The sequence below is a fragment of the Mus caroli genome, unplaced genomic scaffold (assembly GCF_978045245.1).
Source record: "Mus caroli unplaced genomic scaffold, Mus_caroli_1 scaffold_4, whole genome shotgun sequence".
Lineage (NCBI taxonomy): Eukaryota > Metazoa > Chordata > Mammalia > Rodentia > Muridae > Mus > Mus caroli.
In genome coordinates, this window is record NW_028227259.1 from 66,831,204 (window position 1) to 66,852,980 (window position 21,777).

A 21,777-nucleotide genomic window follows, 5' to 3' on the forward strand; every position below is an offset into this window, starting at 1 on the left:
ACAAATCTCAGGGTGGGAAATGGATGTGCGGATCTCCAGGTTAGTGGAGGGGAACTGTGTTGTGTGTGCCCTGCTTCTCACTTCTCCCTAGCTGTAGAGTGATGTGTACACAGAGCATTTGGGGAATGTCTGTTGATGAAGAGAGTAGCAAAGGCAAGAAGGGAGCTTGGAATGCAAAGCAGGAGCCTGTGTCTGTCTTCTTCAACCCAAGTGCAGATATGTTTCAGGGTGAACTAAAAGCTTTCTAAGGGAAAGGAGGACAAACCTGTGGATTTGCAGAATCTCCTCCTGCCCCACTGAGGCAAGTTCAGTAACTCCAGCTAGCGTTGCTGTGGCCCAGATGTGCCTGCTGCCATTGATGACGAGCTAGGTCATGGTTCTCGCCAGTGTCATAGCTGGGCCCATGCACCCCTGCACTTAACGAGGCACTTCCTGTTCCTAGAAACTTCCTTCTCTGTCTATCACTTTGGCAGGCTTCAGCAATGAAAGCCTCCTGGGTGAAATAAAGCACACACAGAAGAAGTGCCACATTTTTATTTTGGGCAGTTTGATGTCTAGAAAGTACCGTGCTCTTGGGAAGTGAGGTTCTATGGTCAGGACAAGCAGCCTTCTTGTTTTTTATTGAAAAAGCATATATTCACTAGACTAAAGGTCGTTATAACTTCTTTTACCTAAATTAGCACTTAAAAACAAAATCACTGTGCATGTGATACACACCTTTAAAATCTCAGCACTTGCAGGGGAGGCTAGACTGCTTTCTGTGAGGCTAGCCTGGTCTCCACAGCAAATTAGGGGCCGGCCTGGTCTACACAGCAAGCTCCAAACCAGCCAGAGCTACAAACTCCGAGCCAATCTCAGAAACAAATAAACTAAACACTGCAAAACGTGGTAAGTTGCTGGGTTTTTGTTGCAAATATTATCTTAGAACCCAGCTGACTACATTCACTGATCAGAGGTGGTTGGTACTTAAGACACACTGATGTTACGACTGATCACCTTTAGGTTTCATTCCCTGATGCTGCATATCTGGTTCCATGGGCCTCTTGTATGCTACCCCTAACTTGTATTCTTTTCCCAGGACGAACCTTCCCAACACATCCATACTTCTCTGCCCAGCTTGGAGCAGGTCAGCTGTCACTTTACAACATTCTAAAGGCCTACTCACTTCTGGACCAGGAGGTTGGATACTGTCAAGGTCTCAGCTTTGTGGCAGGCATTTTGCTTCTTCACATGAGTGAGGAAGAGGCGTTCAAGATGCTCAAGTTCCTGATGTTTGACATGGGGCTGCGGAAACAGTATCGACCAGACATGATTATTTTGCAGGTACCAAGCATCCTTGCGACATAAGTAAAAAGATGCCAAAGAGGTGTGTCATTCCTCTATGGGCAGATCTAGGCTCCTGTCCACTGCTGGCTGCTGCCGTCTCATCTGTGTTAGGTGTTGCTCTGTGTGCTTCCCATGATGGCTCTCAGGACGATGCTGTTAATTCACTCAGCTTGTAGACAGGGAAACTGAGGGTGCAAATGGATTATGAAGTTGGCCCAGGGCACACAGCTAGAGGTTTTGGTATTTTTCTCCTTCCTTCTCTTTCTCACTCCCTGGAAGGTGGGACTAGAGGTGGAATTTAAATCCAGGCCTGTCTGGCTCTAGGACCTTCACTTATGTCCCTTCCCTTAGCCTTCTATGAATGTTTCTGGTGCCTCTGACCCTGTGATCTGTTCTGTTTTCTGCCTGGGATCCTCTCTCCATCCACTGTCATCATCCAGGGTTCAGCTCCACTGTCAGGAACTGTATCCCAGAAGCTCCTCCTGCCTGTGCTGGCGCTGGGTCCCTCATTTCCACTCTTGACAGACAGACCATGTCATGCTACCTTGTCTCATGCCTTCAGGACAACACAGTTCGTGCCATAAACCACCCTAGTTATTTACTTCCTATCTTCTCATATCCTGATTTCCTTAATGAGGGAAGATTTTGTTGAGTTATACCCCTAGCTGCTAGCAGTTCCTGGAATGGAATAGAAACCCTGTCAGTATTTGATTTATGAGCAAGTTCAACAGAAAAGCAAGCTGGGCTGGGTGCTGTAAGCCCACCTTTAGGAGGCTGAGGCAGAAGAATCCAAAGTAGTAGGCTGTCCCGGCCTGTATAGTGAGTTTACCCTATAGGTGAGTGCCATGGGAAGGCCCGGTCTCAAAAACAAACAAACAAACAAACAAACAGAAAAGTCTAGATGTGCACAGTGGTTGTTTCCCAGCCCCTGGTGAAGTCCTGGGTTCCAGCCCCACCTTCCAGGCAGGGCAGGAGGAGGGCCAGACACAACAGTACACCCAGCTCATCAAGCACTGTGCTTGCTGCTTTCCAGAGGTGGAGAAAGCTCAGGGCCCTGATCTGGGAGTATCCAGAGCATTGCTTATTAGCTGGTCATCCATTCATTTCCCAGCAGGGTTCTGTAACTTTAGGGCTTTAGAATGTACCATTGGAGCTAAGGACTTTGTTTGAAAATACCAGTATGCATTATTAAAAGTTCATTTGGTTTTTCCTGTAAGCTTGAACTATGTGAACATGAATCTCAAAAGGGAAGGCAGCCACTGTAAGACTTGACTCTCACCTGTAGACTGACTCTGGGAATTGACTGTTGAGCACAGAGAGAGAGGGCACACTCTGGAACCATGATGAAGGGGTCCTTGGTTCACTCCTAGCAGGAGATTTTTGTTCCAAATTCCCCTTGGTTAGAGTTTTTCTAAGAATGTAAGGGAATTGTTTAGATCTTTGCACAGACAGATGTTTAGGGTCTTAGCTGGGAAGCACAAGGGGAGGACGATGGAGTGGAAGCAGACCCAGCACTAGTGCTCTAGGCTTCTACTGATCAATGGGAGCCTGTTCCCAGGAAGCTTTGGTTGGATGCATTAGGTCAGTGGATACTCTAAGCCAAATAGAGAATCAACAGAGCTAAACACCCCCCCCACACACACACACACAAGATGAGTAAATCTATACATGGAGTCTGTGCTCAGTTCCCAGCCCCTATGGACGTGTGTTCCTACAGATCCAGATGTACCAGCTGTCACGGCTCCTCCATGATTACCACCGAGACCTCTACAACCACCTGGAAGAGCACGAGATCGGCCCCAGCCTCTACGCGGCTCCCTGGTTTCTCACCGTGTTCGCCTCACAGTTCCCACTCGGCTTTGTAGCCAGAGTCTTTGGTGAGCTTCCTCCATCCATCTGCCAGCCAGTGTTCCCCTGTCACAAAGCAGCGTCATTGCTACCCTGGTGGTTTGCTTGGTCTTTATAGCTATCTAGTCAAGCTTGGAATGGAGACTTTCAAGTCCTGTTGAACTTTTGATGACCCTGGCCTGGCCTAGGACATGTCCCATTAGTCACCTCTCCTACTTTCAAACACATGCAATTACACTTTTACAGATTTATTTTAGAACTTGAGAGGAGATTTGTGTGTGTGCATGTGCACTTATGAATACTCATGATATGGTAGCCAGGGGGTGATAGCAGGTATCTTCCATTAGCCCTCTCCACGTTATATTTTGAGACATTGTCTCTTATTTTTTGGCTGGCCAATAAGCCCTAGAGAATCTCCTGTCTCTACCCCTCCAGACTGGGCTTATATATAGGCTTGCACCGTGATACCCAGTTGTCATGTGGTACTAGGGTTCCAAACCCAGGTCCTCTTGCTTATATGGCAAGTGCTTACCATCTCTCCAGCCCCTCAGAGAGCATCTCAAGGGATTGTTCACAAACACTGATCATACACTATTTTGTATATACTTGACTAGACATGATTCCTAAAAATGCTGAAACTTTGTTTTTAAATTTATGTTTATTTTGTGTATATGTATGTGCCTGTCAGGGTGTATGCCATATGTATGTGAGTGTCAGAGGCCAGAAAAGTGCTGTGTGTCCTTTGAAATTGGAATTAAAGGTAGTGTGAGTGCCTGCCATTGGGGTGCTAGGAATTGAATTTGTATCCTCTGGAAGAGCAGACAATTCTCTTAACCACTGAGCCATCTGTCTGCCCTGAACACTTGTCTTTGAGTGAGCCTTGGCTTTCTTTTCCTCCTCTCCCAGTAAAGTGAGGGACTGTTACCTTTATCTCTTTGTCCACAGGAACCTTTGAAGACTCCCCTCTGTGACTGGAATCTGTATTTTTAAAGTGCTATGACCCTCTTTTGTATAACTCTCTCCCCAGATTGAATTACCACAGTAAGCTAGAGAGTAAAATTTATCTTGCAGTTAGGCAAATTATGAGATTTTATGACATTTAGACCACAGGTAAGAAAAATAAAACCCTTGGGCCAGGTGTGATGACTCACACCTTTAATCCTAGCACTCCAGGAGGCAGAGGCAGGCATGAGTTCGAATCCAGCCTGGTCTACAAAGCAAGTTCCAAGACAGCCAGCTCTGTTATACAGAGAAACCTGTCTCAAAAAAAAACAAAAAATAAAAATAAAAGCTTCAAAATGGGGTGCTTGCTATACTGACAAAGAGTTACAGGATGTATCTCTAGCTGTGGGCTTCAGTTCTTGCCAATAACTTCTGAGTTTTTGTTTCCTGTACCTTAGAAATGGAAAAAACAAACAAAAAAACCCTGCCCTCACACCCTTCCTCTTTGTCTTAATCTGTTCTCTCTGTGGGTCATGTGAGGACTAGAACGGGGGCAGGGAGAGCTGCCTGTTGACAGGCTGAGAACAGCTGAGAAGTTGAATTCCATGGTTTGTGGGGAAACTGCCAAGGGGGCTGCACTGACCACAGACTTAGCTACCAGGGATGAGTGGCACCCCTGCCTGGGCCAAGCGGAGCTGCCACCTGCAGGGACAGTGCTGGGCTCTGGGGGAAGCAGACTCATTAGGCTGTGTAAGCTGCCGAAGGACCGGGAAAACAAGCAGCCCCCTCCTCCCTGGAGATGGGAGCCTTTCTGCTGCAGAATCACTTGGAGCTCTGTGCAGCATGTTCTCGTGATTTAAATTCTAATAATAAAAGCTGAAACCAGTTCAGGCAGGATGTTTTTCTCTGAAGGAGTGATGAGTCTTCGAGTTTTATATACAGTGTGCCTAAAAAATGCCAATGTCTGCAAAATTCCTGGAGTCCACAGCTCCCTGCTGTACTAGTGGGTTCCTAACTGACTAACAAGGGCTCCTGGGAGTGCAGGCAGGAAGCAGGGGCCCAAAGAAGGCTGTGTGCTATGACATCCCACCAGGTGCTTTTGCATAGCCCCCCCCCCCCCCCAGCCTGTTCCACTGGAAAGGTAGATTGTTCCAGCTGTTTTCCTCAGCCTGCTTGTTGAGTTCCATACCTTGAGTAGTCTGGTTGCCTGCTTTTGCCATTCAGGCTCTTAGACATTTCTGGCCTGGACTTTTTTCATTATTAGCCTTTAAATCCAGATAAATCCTAAAGCAGGTGAACCTTTGTCAGCAATTCTGTTTACACCTGAATAGACAATTGCCAATTTGCAGAGTCAACAAGATGACTCAGCAGCTAAGGGTTTCTGCTGCCCAGCCATGATAGAACCAACATGAGTTCAGTCCTAACATGAGTTTGGTCCCTAGAACCCACATGGTGGAAGGAGAGAACTGACTCCTGCAGGTTGTCCCTCACCTTCCCATAAGTGCCAGGGCATGCGCACAAATACAATCAACCAATCAATCAATAAATGAGTGCAAAGAGATTCCCAGCTTGCACCAACATAGCTCCCATATTAATTAATAGGTCACCACCAAAGAAGGACATGCTGCTTGAGAGGTGGCTTCTGTCAGTGTGTGTGCCTTGACCCCATGGTGAGCACACTGAGCTAGATGTCCGTCCTCTGTCCAGGCCCCCAAGGCCTCATTTCTAATCTGAGTGGAACAGGGACCTTGGAAGAAACACTTGCCCTGGTGCTGACAAGATGGCTCAGAGGCTAAGAGCACAGATTGCTCAGAGGATCCAAGTTCAGTTCCCAGCACCTCTATCAGGCAGCTCAAAACTGCCTATGATTTTCCATTTGCACAGTTCTGATGACCTCTTTTGGCCTTGCCTACCCACACACAGGCACATAAATATAAAGTGAAATGACTTTTTTTAAGAAAGAAAAATAATGCTTACTTTGTTCACCCTCTGACCACATACATGTGCCTTTGGGAAAAGTAGCTGTCTGTCTGTCCTGCTGGAGGGGGCAGGCTGCAGGGGCGGGGAGACTAGAATGAAGAGGAGCGTAAAGCTGAGGGCTTGACACAACACACAGGAGCTTTAGAATGAAAATGGAGTCAGAAATGAGAGTTGTCCTGTGGCCAGGGAACCACTGGTCTGCAAGCAGTGTGACATAGTGGCAACAGCATGGTTTTGCAGAGTGTGCCCTAACAGTGGTTGTCACATTGTGATAGGGAGATGGAGGCTCCACAAGCACAGGACTGCAGCCTCCTAGGAGAAAGTTAAGGGTAGGAGAGGGTTCCCCTAGACAGAGTCAGGTGGCTGGAAAAGAGAGGCTGCGTGAGGTCACCAAGGGAAAGAGCGCAGTACCAGGGCTGTGGGAAGGCCCACAAGGGAAAGGAGGTATGTGTGTTGCTCTCAGCAAGCAGTCTGCAGTGTGGTAGGATCCAGCTTGCTGCACTTAAGGTTCCCTCCATCTCCTGCCTGTTTCTGAACGGCTTAAAAATACAGAGAAGAGGGCTGGTAAGATGGCTCGGTGGGTAAGAGCACCTGACTGCTTTTCCGAAGGTCCGAAGTTCAAATCTCAGCAACCACATGGTAGCTCACAACCACCTGTAATAAGATCTGACTCCTTCTTCTGGAGTGTCTGACGACAGCTACAGTGTACTTACATGTAATAAATAAATAAATAAATCGTTTAAAAAAAATACAGAGAAGAAAGGGGAGAGTCCAGAAGGAAGAGAGCCGCTGTGACACTAGCTCAGCTGGCCTGCAGTGGCTTTCCAATGCCAGGCACTAGAGCGCTTTTCCAAGCACAGTTACTGCTGCTGTTTTTATTAATTCCTGAGTACAGATAATGTGATCACATGAAGATGAGTGAATGGCACAGGGGTCTGCATTACAGCTGACATTTACTGGGTTTTAATTATTCTCGTTTGCCATATTGTCTTAAGCACTGTCTGAAATAACGGGCTCTTAAAAAGGAAACATTTGTAACTTGGGCTTATATTTCCCACCCTTCTGCTCCATGATGCAAGGAAGAGAGAATATAGTGGTATTTAGCCAGGAACTGGCAGGGTTTAACTCTGCATTTCTGTGTCTTCCCAGATATGATCTTCCTTCAGGGATCAGAGGTCATATTTAAAGTAGCTTTAAGTCTTTTGGGGAGCCATAAGCCCTTGATTCTACAACATGAGAACCTGGAAACCATAGTGGACTTCATAAAGAACACACTCCCCAACCTGGGCCTGGTGCAGATGGAGAAGACCATCAGTCAGGTATGGACACTGAGCTCTCCAGATGCCTGCAGAGGTTCGGTGTGTCACCTGAGAAAGAACTGCTTCTCACTACTTTGTCTTCCAGGTGGCATCTTGCCTGATTCTTGGCATATGGAAGACAGGTCACAGATATGTATCAAAAGATAAAATGTATGACTGGGCCTGTATGTTGTGTGTATGAATGGCAAAAGGCACTAGGAATCCAGGTATGATCGTGTGCACATGTCATCTGTAGTTCATTACAGTAAGAGGCTCCCATTCTCGTCATGGCTCTTCTGAAATACATTTGTAGGGTTCAGGATTTTGTTAAAATGAATGGTTTGGTTTTTCTTCTCTGGTATTAATTGCAATGCTCAGGAAGTGACTTTTCTGTAATCAAGAGACTAGTCTACTGTGCGTCATGCTTTTGCTGTTCCATTGTTACTATTGTTGGCAGGCTGTGGTCTGTCTAGTTTTTAAATAGAGTAGCACCATTACTCTGAAATGGCGGCCGTTTCAGGTAAATTAGCTGGGAACCACAGTGAGAGTAGCTGATGGTGAGTGGTTTGGCTCAGGTGTGGAAGCCAATTTCGGTTCTATAGAATGATGACTTTCCAGTAGAGATTGCTGACGATAAAAGATCAAGATGCTTACAGGGGAGGGTCACCACCAGACGTGTGCAAAGTCTGTATGGCTGAGAGAAACAGAACCAGTAGACCAAAAATTATAAGACAGGGAATATTAAATTGGCTCACATGGTTGGAGACTAGGTAGTTTAATTGCCATCGGCCTACTATTGAGCCAGAGAATTTATTAGCTGTTCAGTTCACAAAGCCAGAAGTCTCGGAGAAGCAGTGATGCAGTCATAGTCCACAGCTAGATCTGGAGATTTGTGGGTTGAAGCCGAAGGAGCTAGAGTCTGGTAGAGTCTGTAGTGGGTGGCGACAGCAGCTTCCCCCCTCCCCCCCACCCCCGTTTTTCCTCTTCCTCTTCCTCCTCCTCCTCCTCTTCCTCCTCTTTTTTTTTTAGACAGAGTCTCATTGTGTAGTCCTGGCAGCCTTGAAATTCACTCTGTAGACCAGGCTGGCAGAAGCACACAGACCAGCTTGCCCCTGACTCCTGTGTGCTAGGACTACAGGCTTCCTCCTCTTTCTGCTCTTGTGGACCAGCCTGTTGGTGGCACGGCTCACATTTAGGACAAGGCTTCCTTCCTGAGCTGTTCTGCCATGTATCAGTAATCTCCAGAAAATGCCTTCATGGGCACACAAGAGCCTTGCTCTACCAATCACGTAACATTTGTCAATCCAGACGCAGTGACAAGCAAAGTAACGGTCACACAGAGAATGTCCTGGAAGGGGTTGTCATCACTGGATCACACTGCAGAGTCATCAGTCAGCTCACCTGAGTTTAGAACATGTTCTACAGATAAAAATCTAGAAAATCATTTAAAGACAGCTTTTTAAAGTAAGTAAGTAAGTAAATAAATAAATAAATAAATAAATACTTGTTTTTTCTTTAAGTAAATACTTATGTAAGGCTTTCTGATCATTGACCAGATAGCTCAGGACAGTCCAGTAAGTCCAGTGCATTGCAGCCAAATGCAGCCTCTACAGCTCTCAGCTCTTCTACTGCAGGGGTTAAATATGTGGCGGGAGGAAAATACTCAATCTGGCCTGGGCAAAGGGAGAGGCCGTCCTATAGCTTTTGAGGGCGACCAGTCATCTTAGCACACTGCACACGCCAGTGGTGAGGAGTTCTTGTCCATTCTGCACTTAGCTCTGGCTACCTGCCTGGCCCCATTGTTCAGTATGGGCCACTTCAGCTTGCTGACTCCTTCCTTTTGGCCAGGTCCTGAAGCATTTATATACACACACGACTTCCTGCAGTCATGAGCACGTTCCTGAGGACTGGGTGGTTAATTAGCTGGTCCACACTCTGTAGCAGAGGGGAGAGGTGAGGTTTCAAGTGCATCACACCTCAGAGTGCTTCAGCGGCTACCCACGCTGCCCATCTCAAGATCTGACTTGCAGCTTACTGTAGGAAAAGCTCTTGATTCTCTTCATCTCTGACATTTGCGTGTCCCATGAGTGCTGACTTCTAGCCTGATTCCAGCCCCAGAGCATGGCCTTGGTCAACCTTCTGAGTAACCAGCCTCAGAGAAAGGGGCGGGGATAGATATTTTTCTCCTCAGCCTTTTCTGTGAAGAACTGTACTTAGTGGGAGCACTGAGCACTCTAGCATGCATCGGGGACCCTTTGGAATATTGGAATATTCAATATTGGAGACTTAGGATACCCCACATGGGAAGACGGGAGTTCTGGGTCTATGTGTCTGAGCTGGTTTGGGCAACCTCTATGAACCTGGCATGCAGTGCTCTCTGACTCCTTGGCAGATTTGTGTCATGGCGTTCCTATTTGCATTTTCAGTAAGAATAGGTAGGCCCAGCACCCCGTATCGCAATGGAAGGGCCTGTGAGGTAACCACGGGGGCCTGGGTATTGAGCGTTGGAGCTGACATAGTTGCATCCATCTGGGTCTAGAGTAACACGAGGATGCTGTATGGCCAGCATTTTGTGTGGCAGCCTGGTAGTGGTGCTTTAGGTTTTTAGCTTTTAGGAGGCTCAGAAGGCCTCTGCTGTAGCTACCCAGCCCTGCCTTTGCAGCCAGTAAAGGGATGAAGTAGCCATGATACAGTAAAACATTATTTAAAAACAAAAACAAAAACAAAAAACAACAACAACAAAAACAGGCTGTAATTTGCTGAGCTACATGCCAGAGGCATGGGAGAAAACACACATGGGGTAGTTCCAATGAGAGACGTGCTCAGCATTGTGGTGAGGTAATGAGGGGTAGGCTAGGTGAAATGGACATCTGAAGCCTAGGTTTTCATCCCAGAAATAGTCTTGATAGAAAACAGGTAGGGGTGCAGGTATCTCTCTGCTCTTCTCCTCACTCAGGTTTCAGTATGGAACCTGACCTCTGACAACTCAGGCTTTCTGTCTCCTCCCCTTGAAAGAGTAGTTAAGTCTGGAACTGACACTAGAGAGCAAGCTAACTAACTTAGTGGCCTAGTCTGGAACGGACACTAGAGAGCAAGCTAACTAACTAACTCAGTGGCCTAGTCTGGAACGGACACTAGAGAATAAGCTAACTAACTCACTCAGTGGCCTAGTCTGGAACTGACACTAGAGAGCAAGCTAACTCACTCAGTGGCCTGGGAAGTTGTCAGGATGGAAGTGAGGGATGTGGTTAGTACATGACAGAGCTTGCAGCCCTGTGCATAGACAGACCGTGGTGGAGGGCCGTCCCCTCTGACAGTGTAACCCCAGTTCATTCGATGCTCTCCATAGACCACATAAGCAGCTGGGCCCCAGCCAGGCTCCTGGATGAGTGTCTGGTTCAGGGTTCCAGAGCCCTGGCTCAGTTGGGTCGTGTTGGGAGCAGCATCAGAGGTATTTCCAAGGGTGAGTGTCTCGAGCCACTAACCTTCCTCCATGTGGCCTTGTACTCACCACAGTTGTTAGATAAGATAAGCCATGAGCACCTTAAGAGGGCCCTCTGGGAATTATCAGCACTAACAGAGTTCTAGTCATCTTACAGCGAGTGCTCTGACTCTGAAGCCTTGGTTCAGTTCACGCCGGATAAGTCACAGGGCTCCTCTGACAAGAGGCAGACCTATGGCCTCTTGTCACGTGGTTTAGTCTTTGTACTGCAGTTCCAGACTGCTACTGTCAAATCACGTAAGAACTTGTTAGGAAGGTGGAATCGGGGCTCCACCCAGACTTGCTGACTCCAGAATCCATGGGTTTACAGGATCCCCAGGACCATGTGGGAGCTATGCCGTGAGCAGCATTTTTAAGAGAAGTTCCCTGTTGTGCTTGACCTGGTGGGGTAGAAAGCAGTCTTCGCAAAACTCCTGTGTTCAGAGGAGGCTACAGCAGCAGTGTGGCCAGCCTCTTGTGCCCTTTCAGGAGGCACTGCACTGGTGGAAAGGAATAGTTTGTTAGAAGGACAGTCAATAGTGCCACACCAAGCGGGGGGAAAAGCGCTTTACCACTACCACATGTAATGATAATTAAAATCAGATTGACCTTCAGTTAGCTTTATTATTGTTTTTACAATTACTGTAGACAGGGTGCCCCTTGTTGTGGATACCCAGGCAGGCTGCTCCCACTGCTGTAATAGCCACTGAGACTAACAGACTGGGGGAAAGGTCTAAAAGTTAAGAAAATCAAAAGTATATAGCTAATTGTACAAGCCACCCGACAGTGCCTTCATTATACCCTGTCTGAAGACTGCAAAGTGAACCCTGAGTCTTCAATAGCAAGTGAGCCAAGAACATAAACACAAGGAGAGCCAGCTAGCAGACCCAGAGCTGGGGAGATAGTTAGCTTCATGGATAATGCCTTACCTGCTAGATTAACAAGCCAGCTTTTTAATGCCAGTGTGCAGTGCCAAGGGCATGCAGCGTCTGGCACATCAGTGCACGCTGGTGGCATCTGTCTAGATTGTTCTTCCTGGGGAGTGGTTTGGCAATAAGCACAAGCTAGTAAACCATTCAGACCCTTCTGATGCCATAGTCCCAACTATTGGGATGCGTCCTTAGGAGCTGGCCCCAAGCACAGGGAAAGCCTATGTGTAAGGAAGTTCTCTGAAGAGTCATGCTTGTAATAACAAAAAATTGGAAACTTCAAGATAGCAAACGTTATTGAGTGGTCTGATATGTTTACGGTATGCTAGTGGGGAATCGTGAAGCCATTTGTACTGATAGTTACAGGGACGTGGTGCCACACAAGAAAGCCCTTAAAACATAAAATTATGAGAAAAACGGTGAGTGGGATAGGATATTTGGTGTTAGTTGTGTTATAACTAGGAAAGTATGCGTATAACAGTGACGAGGAAAGGCAGTGTAAAGACATTGGAAGCTGTACTGGGGGTTTTGCCCTCCATGCTTCCTGCCTGGAGCTTTATTGCTTCAGTAATAAAGCTGATGGGATGTCTTTTTGACAAAAACTGAGCATAAGGAAATGAATAATTCCTGCTTTGACAAGCAGAAGAAAATGCTCTTTTCAGCACCAAAACTCTGGCAACACAGTTTTCTGAAAAGTGTGGAGAAATGGAGAGGCAGGAAGGAGTGGAAGGTTCGAGGTGGGATCCGAGATGGAGCCAGACGAAAGAAGACAAGGGCTGCTCCTTGTGGGTTGTGGTGTGGAGTGACCCTGCTCAGGGCCTGGGTTTTAGAAAGCTCAGAAGGAGAGAAGCTGGGCTTCTTCTACAAGTGAACCCCTTCCCATCAGCCCTGCCCCCAGTGTCTAACATTTGGTCTTTAGTTCATGGATCCTGTTTTTCTGAGGTACCACTGTGGAGTCAGGCTTTAATCTTAGGCCTTTCTGCATCCGTCAGTCACTTGTGATCTGTAAGTAGGTAAGAACAAGGTCCTTATTGCCATCCCTTTATTCTTCAGTCCCTTGGCCAAGGCAAGCCCTACTCAGGGAATAGGGCTCTCGCCCCACCAGACAGTCTGCTGTGGGTTTGGACCATTCCTGGGGCACAAAACAATTACACCGAGACAGTGAGAACCCAAGATATTTATTAAGAATTCATGAAGGCCCAGAAGGGCACACAGCCTGTGGTCCAGCTTAACTTAACATGTCATCCTAACTCTGTAGAAAAGGCCAGAGGTTTTGTTGCCAAGTTTCCCAGGAGAGGAAATGATCTTTAAACTCAGTGAGTTTTTCCATCCTCAGAATTAGACAGGAGCAGTTTCATGGCAGTGGAAACCCCACAGTGCATATCCATTGCAGTTCTGCTGGGATACGAGGTTCAATTCCAAAAGGTCCAGCTAAGATGAAGGCTTTCCAGGCATGCACTGGAACTTCTGTGAACTGTATCCCTTCATCCCCAGCTCAGTGCAGGGGGTAGGTGTTACTGCCCTGTGTGGGAGGCCAGGAACTGAGGCCCAGAGAGACTGAGTCACTCAGATCCTCAGGGTCAAAGCTGACTCCCAGTCTGAGCCAGTCACCAGGGATGTGAAATGCTAATGATGCCCACTGAGCCTCTCAGGAACAAAAAGAAATCAGGTAGATGTGACAGCACGGGACTTAGTATTTGCATAGACTAACTTTTGAATCTACTTAGTATTAATCATGGAGTTAACCTGAAAACTAGGAAGCTGATTTTTTTTTTTAAGACAACTGGGAATGGCAGGAACGTGGCAGGGCTTTGGAAGACAGCTTCAGTGCTCATAGGGAACCCTGTAGGGGACCCTAGGGGAAAGCTGGCGTCCCACAGGTAGGAAGGGTGTTGGCTGCATTAGTTAGGAAATGCAGTAGAGTACAGCTTCAGTCCTTCAGAAGCCGCAACTCCATTCTCAGAAGAGTGTTCTAGACTGCCAGACCACCTTGAGAGTTGTGATGGTTGCTTTCGACTGTCAGCTTGACAAGATAGAATCACCTTAGGACTGGTCTAAGACGGTTTCCAGATTACGCTAATTAAAGTGAGAAAACTTAACCTAAATACGGGCAGCGCCATCCCAGGAGAGACAGCTCCCGGGAAGAGAAAGGAGACAGTGAACTGAGCTGCTACACTTGGCTCTAGGCTTCCTGGCAGTGCATGTATTGCACCCAGCCACCTCAGGCTCCAGACACCCCTGTCTTCTACCACCTCAGGCTCCAGACACCCCTGACTCCTGCCACCTCAGGCTCCAGACACCCCTGTCTCGTGCCACCTCAGGCTCCAGACACCCCTGTCTCATGCCACCTCAGGCTCCAGACACCCCTGTCTCCTGCCACCTCAGGCTCCAGACACCCTTGTCTCCTGCCACCTCAGACTCCTACCAGACACCCCTGTCTCCCGCCACCTCAGGCTCCAGACACCTCAGGCTCCAGCCACCTCAGTCTCTTGCCACTTCAGGCTCCAGACACCTCAGCCTCCAGACACCCCTGTCTCCCACCACCTCAGGCTCCAGACACCTCAGCCTCCTGCCACCTCAGGCTCCAGACACCCCTGTCTCTTGCCACTTCAGCCTCCTACCACCTCAGGCTCCAGCCACCCAGGCTCCCCACCTCTTGAACTGGGCCAAAATAAACCCTTTGTTCTTTGTTACTTTCATTGACCATTTTATCACAGCAGTATGGGGAAAGTACCTGTTTTGGGCCTCTGCTAGGTGACTTCAGCCTGCAGGCTTACCTTATCGGAGAGGGGGCATTGCAGTGAGCAGCAGTCTGCTGACTCACACTGGGCCCACTCCAGCCCTGTCGCTCTTCCTCCTCAGGAGAAAGTGCAGACACTGCCCCCTGGGTGGCATCTGCACTTTGGGCTTGTTTCACAAGTGTGGCTCTGTTGTCACTGTTGCTGTTAAAGGAAGAGAGACGGCTCCGCATTGTTTTGTGTTCGCTCGTCCATGTGTGAGTGACAGTTGGGATTGGCTCATTTCTGCAGATCTGGGTCAAGAGGACTTTTTCTATAAACAGTCCCGTTACTTTGTCATTCTTACAACTCTTGAAAACCCATCTGAATTGTAACTAAATGTGACCTTGCAAACAGAACGTGAGTCCTTTGTCACAAATAACCTATAGTCAACGTATTTCATAGCATTTGCAGGGAAAGCCGCTAAGAACTACAGTTTTGAAAGTCTTGTCTATGCCGCTGAGTGCCTGGTGCCTGTGAAGGCCAGAAGAGGGCGTCAGCTCCCCTGGAAACTGGAGTTACAGCTAGGAGCCACCAGTGGGTGCTGAGAATTATACCTGAATCCCCGAGAAGGGCAGCCAGTGCTTTTAACTGCTGAGCTGTCTCTCTAGGCCTTGAAAAGTCTTTTTTTTTTTTTTTTTTTTTTAATCTTTTTGGCCTTGTAGAAGCGTGTTAGAACCTATATTTATTCTTTTCCTTTGCAATTACTTCTAGGTGTCTGTTGTCCTCGCCGTGTAAAACCATTGACCTTGTCAGAGCTGAGTTTTCTCCTCTCTGTGCGCTTCCACGCGTGCACGTGAGCACAGGTACCTGTGCCTGTGGGAGGCCTGTCTCAGTGACTCATCCTGGTGACTTCTCTACCCAACAGGTGTTTGAGATGGACATCGCCAAACAGCTCCAGGCCTATGAGGTCGAGTACCACGTGCTCCAGGAAGAACTTATTGATTCCTCTCCTCTCAGTGACAACCAAAGAATGGAGAAGTTGGAGAAAACCAACAGCAGCTTGCGCAAACAGAACCTTGACCTCCTGGAGCAGTTGCAGGTAGAGCGTATTTGCCAAGCGGCTTCCTGAGCCTCTGTGTAGTCGCTCATTAACTCACCAAAGGCACCAGCAGCCCGGGCTTTCCCAGGACCGCAGGACCTTTCCCACCCCGCGCTCTTTGTAGTTGCGATCAGAGGTGTCCCAGGAGAATCAGCCCTTTTATTGCAGAGCAGACAGAATGTCCTTGCCACGGTCAGACAGTCCAGGAGCTTTCTGAGAGGCTCTTTCTACACTAAGCTTTGCAGGAGACCAGCTTGGTCCCAGATGCTGACTGCCAACAATTGTGCTTTGAATAATGATGAGAGAGTCTTAAGCTTTTGTTGCCTGGGGGTGAAACAGGCCAGGTCCTTGGAGAGATACTGAAGGGAGGAAGGAACTTAGAAATCTATCTAACGAGTTAAATCAGAACAGTTGATGCTTATTTATAAGTCGGATTCAGATGCGAAGATTTGTTTATTAAGTGGCATAGTTCTCCCTGTAGACACCCCCCCCCCCCATCTTAAGTGAGTGAATGCAGGTAAGGACACAAGACCAGCACTATAAATAGTCCATGCAGAAGGGAGAGGGAATGACCCTGATAGGTGTGCAAAAGCCACTGCAGGGCATGGCTTCTCTGTCAGTCCAGTGGCACTAAGTAACCTTGAGTTCTCCTTGTTTGATAGTATAAATGAGAGAATGTGTCCGTGTTCAGAAATTATTAGAGTGACACTTTTAAAATAGGTTATGAATGGAGGCTCTTGGCTCCATAGAAATGTTCTCCATCTGTACCCTGTTCTGATCTTTCCCCATAGAAAGCCGCCACTTCCTGAGTTTGTCCATGAGGTGAGAAAGGTGGGCATTTGAGTGCTCTGCTCCCCCCCCCCACACCCATCCAAATGCCCTTCTCTCAGCAGTCCTCAACCGCTTCCCTTGCTCGTCCTAACTGCCAGGCACATCTGAAGTCACACCACTTAGTCTGTCCTTACTAAAAATATGCTGCTACACCCTTCCCTCGAAGTCTCAGCTGTCACCTGAAGGGAAGTTAAAGGGGACAAAGCAAAGAGCCTGCTCTGTCCCACAAGGGCATACTGTGCAGGTCATTTCCAGTGACTTCAAGCCAGTAGTGGACCCTGACCTAGACCTTGAGGTGAGCATGTCCCACAGAGGTCCCCTTTGCTTTGTGAAGCCTGCAGCTTTGAATGAGCAGACGTATACACAGGTTCCTGGGTTAGGCTCATCCTGTGTCCGTATTTGGAGGTTTGAAAGCAGTCACATACTGCTTCTGTCTGAGGGGGCTGTGAGTCACTGCTGAGAAGCCGGCATACTGAAGAAAAGGCACCGTGGTCACTCATGCTCTCTGGAGCCAGGGCTCCTACACTTCTAGGACAGTCTTATCCAGGGTTGCTAGCCCACTGGAGGTACCGAGCCTGTGCTGTGCTGGGCACAAGCTGAGTAGCACATCGCCCTTCCTGAAAACATGGGCAAGGGATTGTGGTGTGTGGTTAGGCTCTGTGCTAATGTAGAGGTGGTTTCCTCATGATTCTCCCTGTAAGTATGTATCCCATATATATTTTCTCCCTTTGTATAAGGTTTTCAGTATCCTGCTAAAGTACATAGTACAAGCTATACTGTAGCTTGGTTCTGTTCATATACTTGATGGGCAAACCCAATTTTATTGTTTTTTTTTTAAACATTTAAGAAAATATAGTGTGGCACAGAAACACAAATAATACACAATGTTACCTGTTTTCTCATGAGGAGAAAGAAGGCTGGAGTAAAAAAAAAAAAACGCCTAACAGTTGATGTACCACAGGGAAACCTGTCAATATTGATACTTGCAGTACATTAATAACGGTGGATCTTAAAAATTAGGTTGTAAAGACAGTAGTGGAAGTGACTGCGTGGGAAAGTTAAATTGCCCTCCATCACTATGAGCAAGTACTATCTTTCTGCAACCTTTAGCAGTACCTAACAAAATCTCAAATGGGTACCACTGGCCCAGCATACCTAAGGGTCTTTATAGAGGCAGGATAGAGAAAATAATCTGGAAACAGCGCACTGGTCACAGATCTGTCAGGTTACGCCATCACTCAACACACAACATTCAGCTGGGGTTTTTGAATGTGCTGAGCCATGCTTATGATGTATTAAGTAGAAAAGCAAATTAATAAACAAGCCATGTGGTATGCCTTTCTTTAAAAGTATAATAGATGTATGTTCTGTGAAGAAAAAAAATGTGAAAGACTGTATACTCAAAATATCAGTAGTAACTGTCACTGTGAGGTCAGCGTCCACAGCCGGTGCTGGCTCTGCGTATTCCTCCAGCTGTGTCTCCTCACCAAGGACCTTGAGTAAACACACTAAGGTTCAGTCTTCTATGCAGCGAGCACATGTGTTCTGCCAAAACCTTTAAGTTCAAAGATATCTTTAACTTTTCATGAGTGGCACAAGTTAGTCAAGTACATGTAAATATACATAAAATAGCGATCATAGATTATTGCCAGAAATCATTTCTGACATTTAATAGTCTTAAATTATAAATGGATTGGTGTATGTATGCCATCTAAATTAGCAGACTAGAACTAATTTTTTTAATTTGAAATGCTATTAAAGGTTTATTTATTTATAAAACACTTGAGATATTTCTTAAATTTTCTTTGCCTGTTACACTTTAATATCCAGTGGTTAATTAGCACAGTGTTGCTCGTTCATTTAAAATAGCGCACAGAGTAAATATAAAAATAGGTTGTCTCACAGAGTTGTCTATAAGCACGAGATGAAACCCTTGAAGCTGGTGTTCACAAGCAGTAGATAAGATAATTCTGTATACTAGGTGGTGGCAAATAGACAGGTGTGAGAATGTTTCCTGTGCGGACCAGATCTTGAGAGATCAGATGGGCTTTCTTTACTGTAATAAGGAGACCTGCGTCTGTGCCATTGGTAAACCATTGTGCAAATTAGTTCACTCTCCAGCCATGCAAACTAGTTAGTACCCCACCCCCAGTCTCAGAGCTACATGGCTCCCAGAACACAGAGACGGGCCAGACCCAGACCTGGACAGTGGGCAGAATTGGAGAGGCACCAGGCATGCCCACTCCTCTCTGAAGCTGCTGACCTGCACCCCCACATCCCCATCCGTTCTCTCCTTTGACTCCATATTCTAGCTGTGCAGCTGCCGCTAGACTTGGAGTCACAGGATTTCTGTCTAGCACAAAGGTTGTCTTGTTCAAAAAAAAAAAATCTATTTTCCTGGTTTTAAAATGAGGTAGGAAAATAGTACATCTACTTTCCCTTGCTAAAACAAATGGGCCTCCAAAGGGAGAGTGGACTGGATTGAGAAGGTAGGTCTCCCCTTAGTGCAGAAGGCCGCAGTGCAGCTGGGAGCTGGAGTAGGGCCAGAAAGGCCGGAATATAAACTGCAGGGCTGGAGCTGCTTCAGTACTCTCCGAGGGCCCTCGGGTCACCAGAGCCTAGCACCCCTGAGATGCCTGCCCTAGAGGACAGGAGACAGGAGCTAGGGCTGACAAAACTTTCCTGGCCCTGGTATGTGTTTCTCCCCTAGAGCAAGACTGGAGGTTTGTGCTTTACAAGGTTGGTGGTGGCCAGTGGGCAATGGTACAAAGAGACCTCAGCAAAATGCTACCGCTCCTAGCATTCCGTGTCATGGGAAACACCTGGTTTCCAGAGTGATATCTTAGTACATGAAAAATAAGAAAACCAGATTTCAGGTTAGAGAGCTATTCCTAACATGAGCGGGCCATCACATAGAAGCCATTTGGCCGTTTGTGAGTTTGAAATTGTAGTGTAGATATATGGTTAGCTGGAATAGTCTATGCTGTGTGCTTCCAGTCTGACCCATCGCAGCATCCAGTGTGTACTTGAGTTCTCCCCTCCTCTCAGGGTAGATCGGAGGTCCAGGTCCCTCTAATGTTCTGATGCTGCTTCCTCAATCCCTGGTCCCCAAAGGGGCTACGCCAGAGCAGAAGATGCAGGAGAATGGTGGGGCGTTTGTAAGGGTCCAGTAGATCTGCCCTGGAAGCTGGGATTGTTCTGTGACCAGAACTGATCATAAGTAGGCTTGTTCTTGCTCCAAAGTCCCAAAGGCTGGGTGGAGGCATTCACAGCAACCCCCACTTGTGTAATCAGAGGCGGGTACACTCATCTCTCCTTCCATTCTCCAGGTTGCAAATGCTAGGATCCAAAGCCTTGAAGCCACTGTGGAGAAACTTCTTACCAGTGAGAGTAAGCTGAAGCAGGCTGCGCTGACCCTGGAGGTGGAGCGCTCCGCCCTGCTGCAGATGGTGGAGGAGCTGCGGAGGCAAAGCACCCGGCCCAGCACTCCGGAGCCAGACTGCACCCAGCTGGAGCCCACAGGCGATTGACTGCTTCCAGGAGAGACTGCGCACCGTTAACACTGTCCAAGCCTTAATCAAGAGAGATGGAAGTCAGAGGCAGAGAAGAGAGAACTTCTCAGGGAGGAAACTGGCTGACCAGCCTGCAGATCCTTTTGAGCTCAGAACTTGGGATTGGAGGACAAAAGTCTCAGAGTTATTGTTGGTTTTGGTTCTAATCCGTTCCCTTTCCAGTCCCGGTTGTTGTAGCTTTAGATGGCATGGACATGAATAAATTACATTTATGGTTCCTCCTCCTTCTTGCAGAGACACACTGTGTGGAAAGAGCATTCATGACTGCAGTGTTCCAAAAACAAGAAGGGTCTGAAATAATTCCTCAGACAGAAGTGTGACCCTTTGACATTCTGCAAGAAAGGTTCCTGGGAGGGTGCCCTTGATGTCACCTGAGGTGCAGTGGGTCCTTGTCCATTTTTATTATGGGACCTAAGGTTACCATGAGGAAGGAAGGAAGGGGTTTATTTAAATCAGATATATTGGTTGTTCCTGAATCCACAGTCACTCCCGTTGGTACTGAAGAGAGCTCATCTTTTACAAACTCAGTGTTTTAGTATGGTTTTTGCTTACCCTTTCAAGTCACAGTAGGTAAATGTTTCATAAGGAAATCACAGTTTTTAGATTCCCTGTTACTGCTAGTGTGGGACCTGTAGCTGTGGGGTCTGACATATTTATTTCTTTGTGATTGTTTCATATCCGCACTATAGGGTCACGTATTTATTTTTGTCTGTTGATAAATGATGTACCCCTGCCACATCTTCCTTTGCGCCTTGAACCCCTTGGAAATCTGATTTCTCATAGAAGGAACAAAACACCAAGATTTCCAGGGGCTCCTAAGATTCTGAACCATTGCAAAGGAGACCAGAGTGCAGCCAGGTGTGCGGCAGCTGACAGCTTTTCACAAGTAGGAGGTATGTTGGGAAAGTACTCAAACACACGCACACCTTCCTTGCGATGGCGAGGACCCTGTGCCTTCAAGCAGAGTGCAGCTCACACTCACCCTGCTTCTAGCTGGTCCTGTGTAGAGCATCACCCATGTGTGCAACAGCTTTTTTTTTTTTTTTCTTTTAACATACACACAAAGGCTTAGGTTAGGGAAGAACCACCAGCCAGGAGCCTGGCTGTCAGAATTGGTCCTGCCTTGGGCTCTGTTGGCCCTCCTGTTCCTGGAGGTCTGCTGCAGCCCTCTTGGTAGGAAAGGAGCCTTGTAAGTCTGGGGTGTAAGGAGAGACCACCACTGTTGGGGTCATTTGGGATCTCCTAGCCCTATCAAAGGGACAGCAAATGGCCAGGAGGGATGTAAGACTCCCACATGGTCTTGGGTCAGAGGAGAGGTCTCTCCATAAACCAACATGCCCAGTCCCAGTTGGTTGGAGCAGGGGTAGTCAGAGGAGGGTGACAGTGGACAGCTTCTTTCCACATTGTATTTTATTATTTGAATGTTTTAATGTTGAATTTTGGACATGTTATTACTGTTCAAAAAACACTGACTCTATACTAAGAAAAGAGCAATAAAACAGATTATTCACACCTGTGTCTTCGTGTCGTCTGTTTTTCAAACTCTGAGTTTTGGCTTTACAGCTAGGAGTGCAGGAGGCTTTGGTGTGCATGTCATCCCATTAGCAAGGGCATGTTTGAGCTATCAGTTCTGCTTCCAGTATCAGTGCGAGAGTATTGATGGTGTCGGGACACCTTTCCACAGAGATGTGAATATTAGCATCAATGAAACGGGCTTCTCCCATTGTATGTACACCATTCATCAGCACAAG

The 21,777-nt window shown here is 47.3% G+C and overlaps 1 protein-coding gene across 3 annotated transcripts in view; it reads left to right on the top strand.

Annotated features, from left to right (window-relative positions):
* Positions 1-21,538, top strand: part of Tbc1d1 (TBC1 domain family member 1) — a 207,428-nt gene extending 185,890 nt beyond the window's left edge. For all 3 annotated transcript variants that reach the window (XM_085836706.1, XM_085836708.1, XM_085836709.1), the window contains 5 exons: positions 1,079-1,323; positions 3,044-3,203; positions 7,246-7,415; positions 15,450-15,623; positions 19,784-21,538. In XM_085836706.1, the coding sequence (XP_085692832.1) occupies positions 1,079-1,323; positions 3,044-3,203; positions 7,246-7,415; positions 15,450-15,623; positions 19,784-19,984 (950 nt within the window). In that variant the 3' untranslated portion in view covers positions 19,985-21,538. The remainder of the gene's footprint in view (positions 1-1,078; positions 1,324-3,043; positions 3,204-7,245; positions 7,416-15,449; positions 15,624-19,783) is intronic.
* Positions 21,539-21,777: the final 239 nt, after the last annotated feature.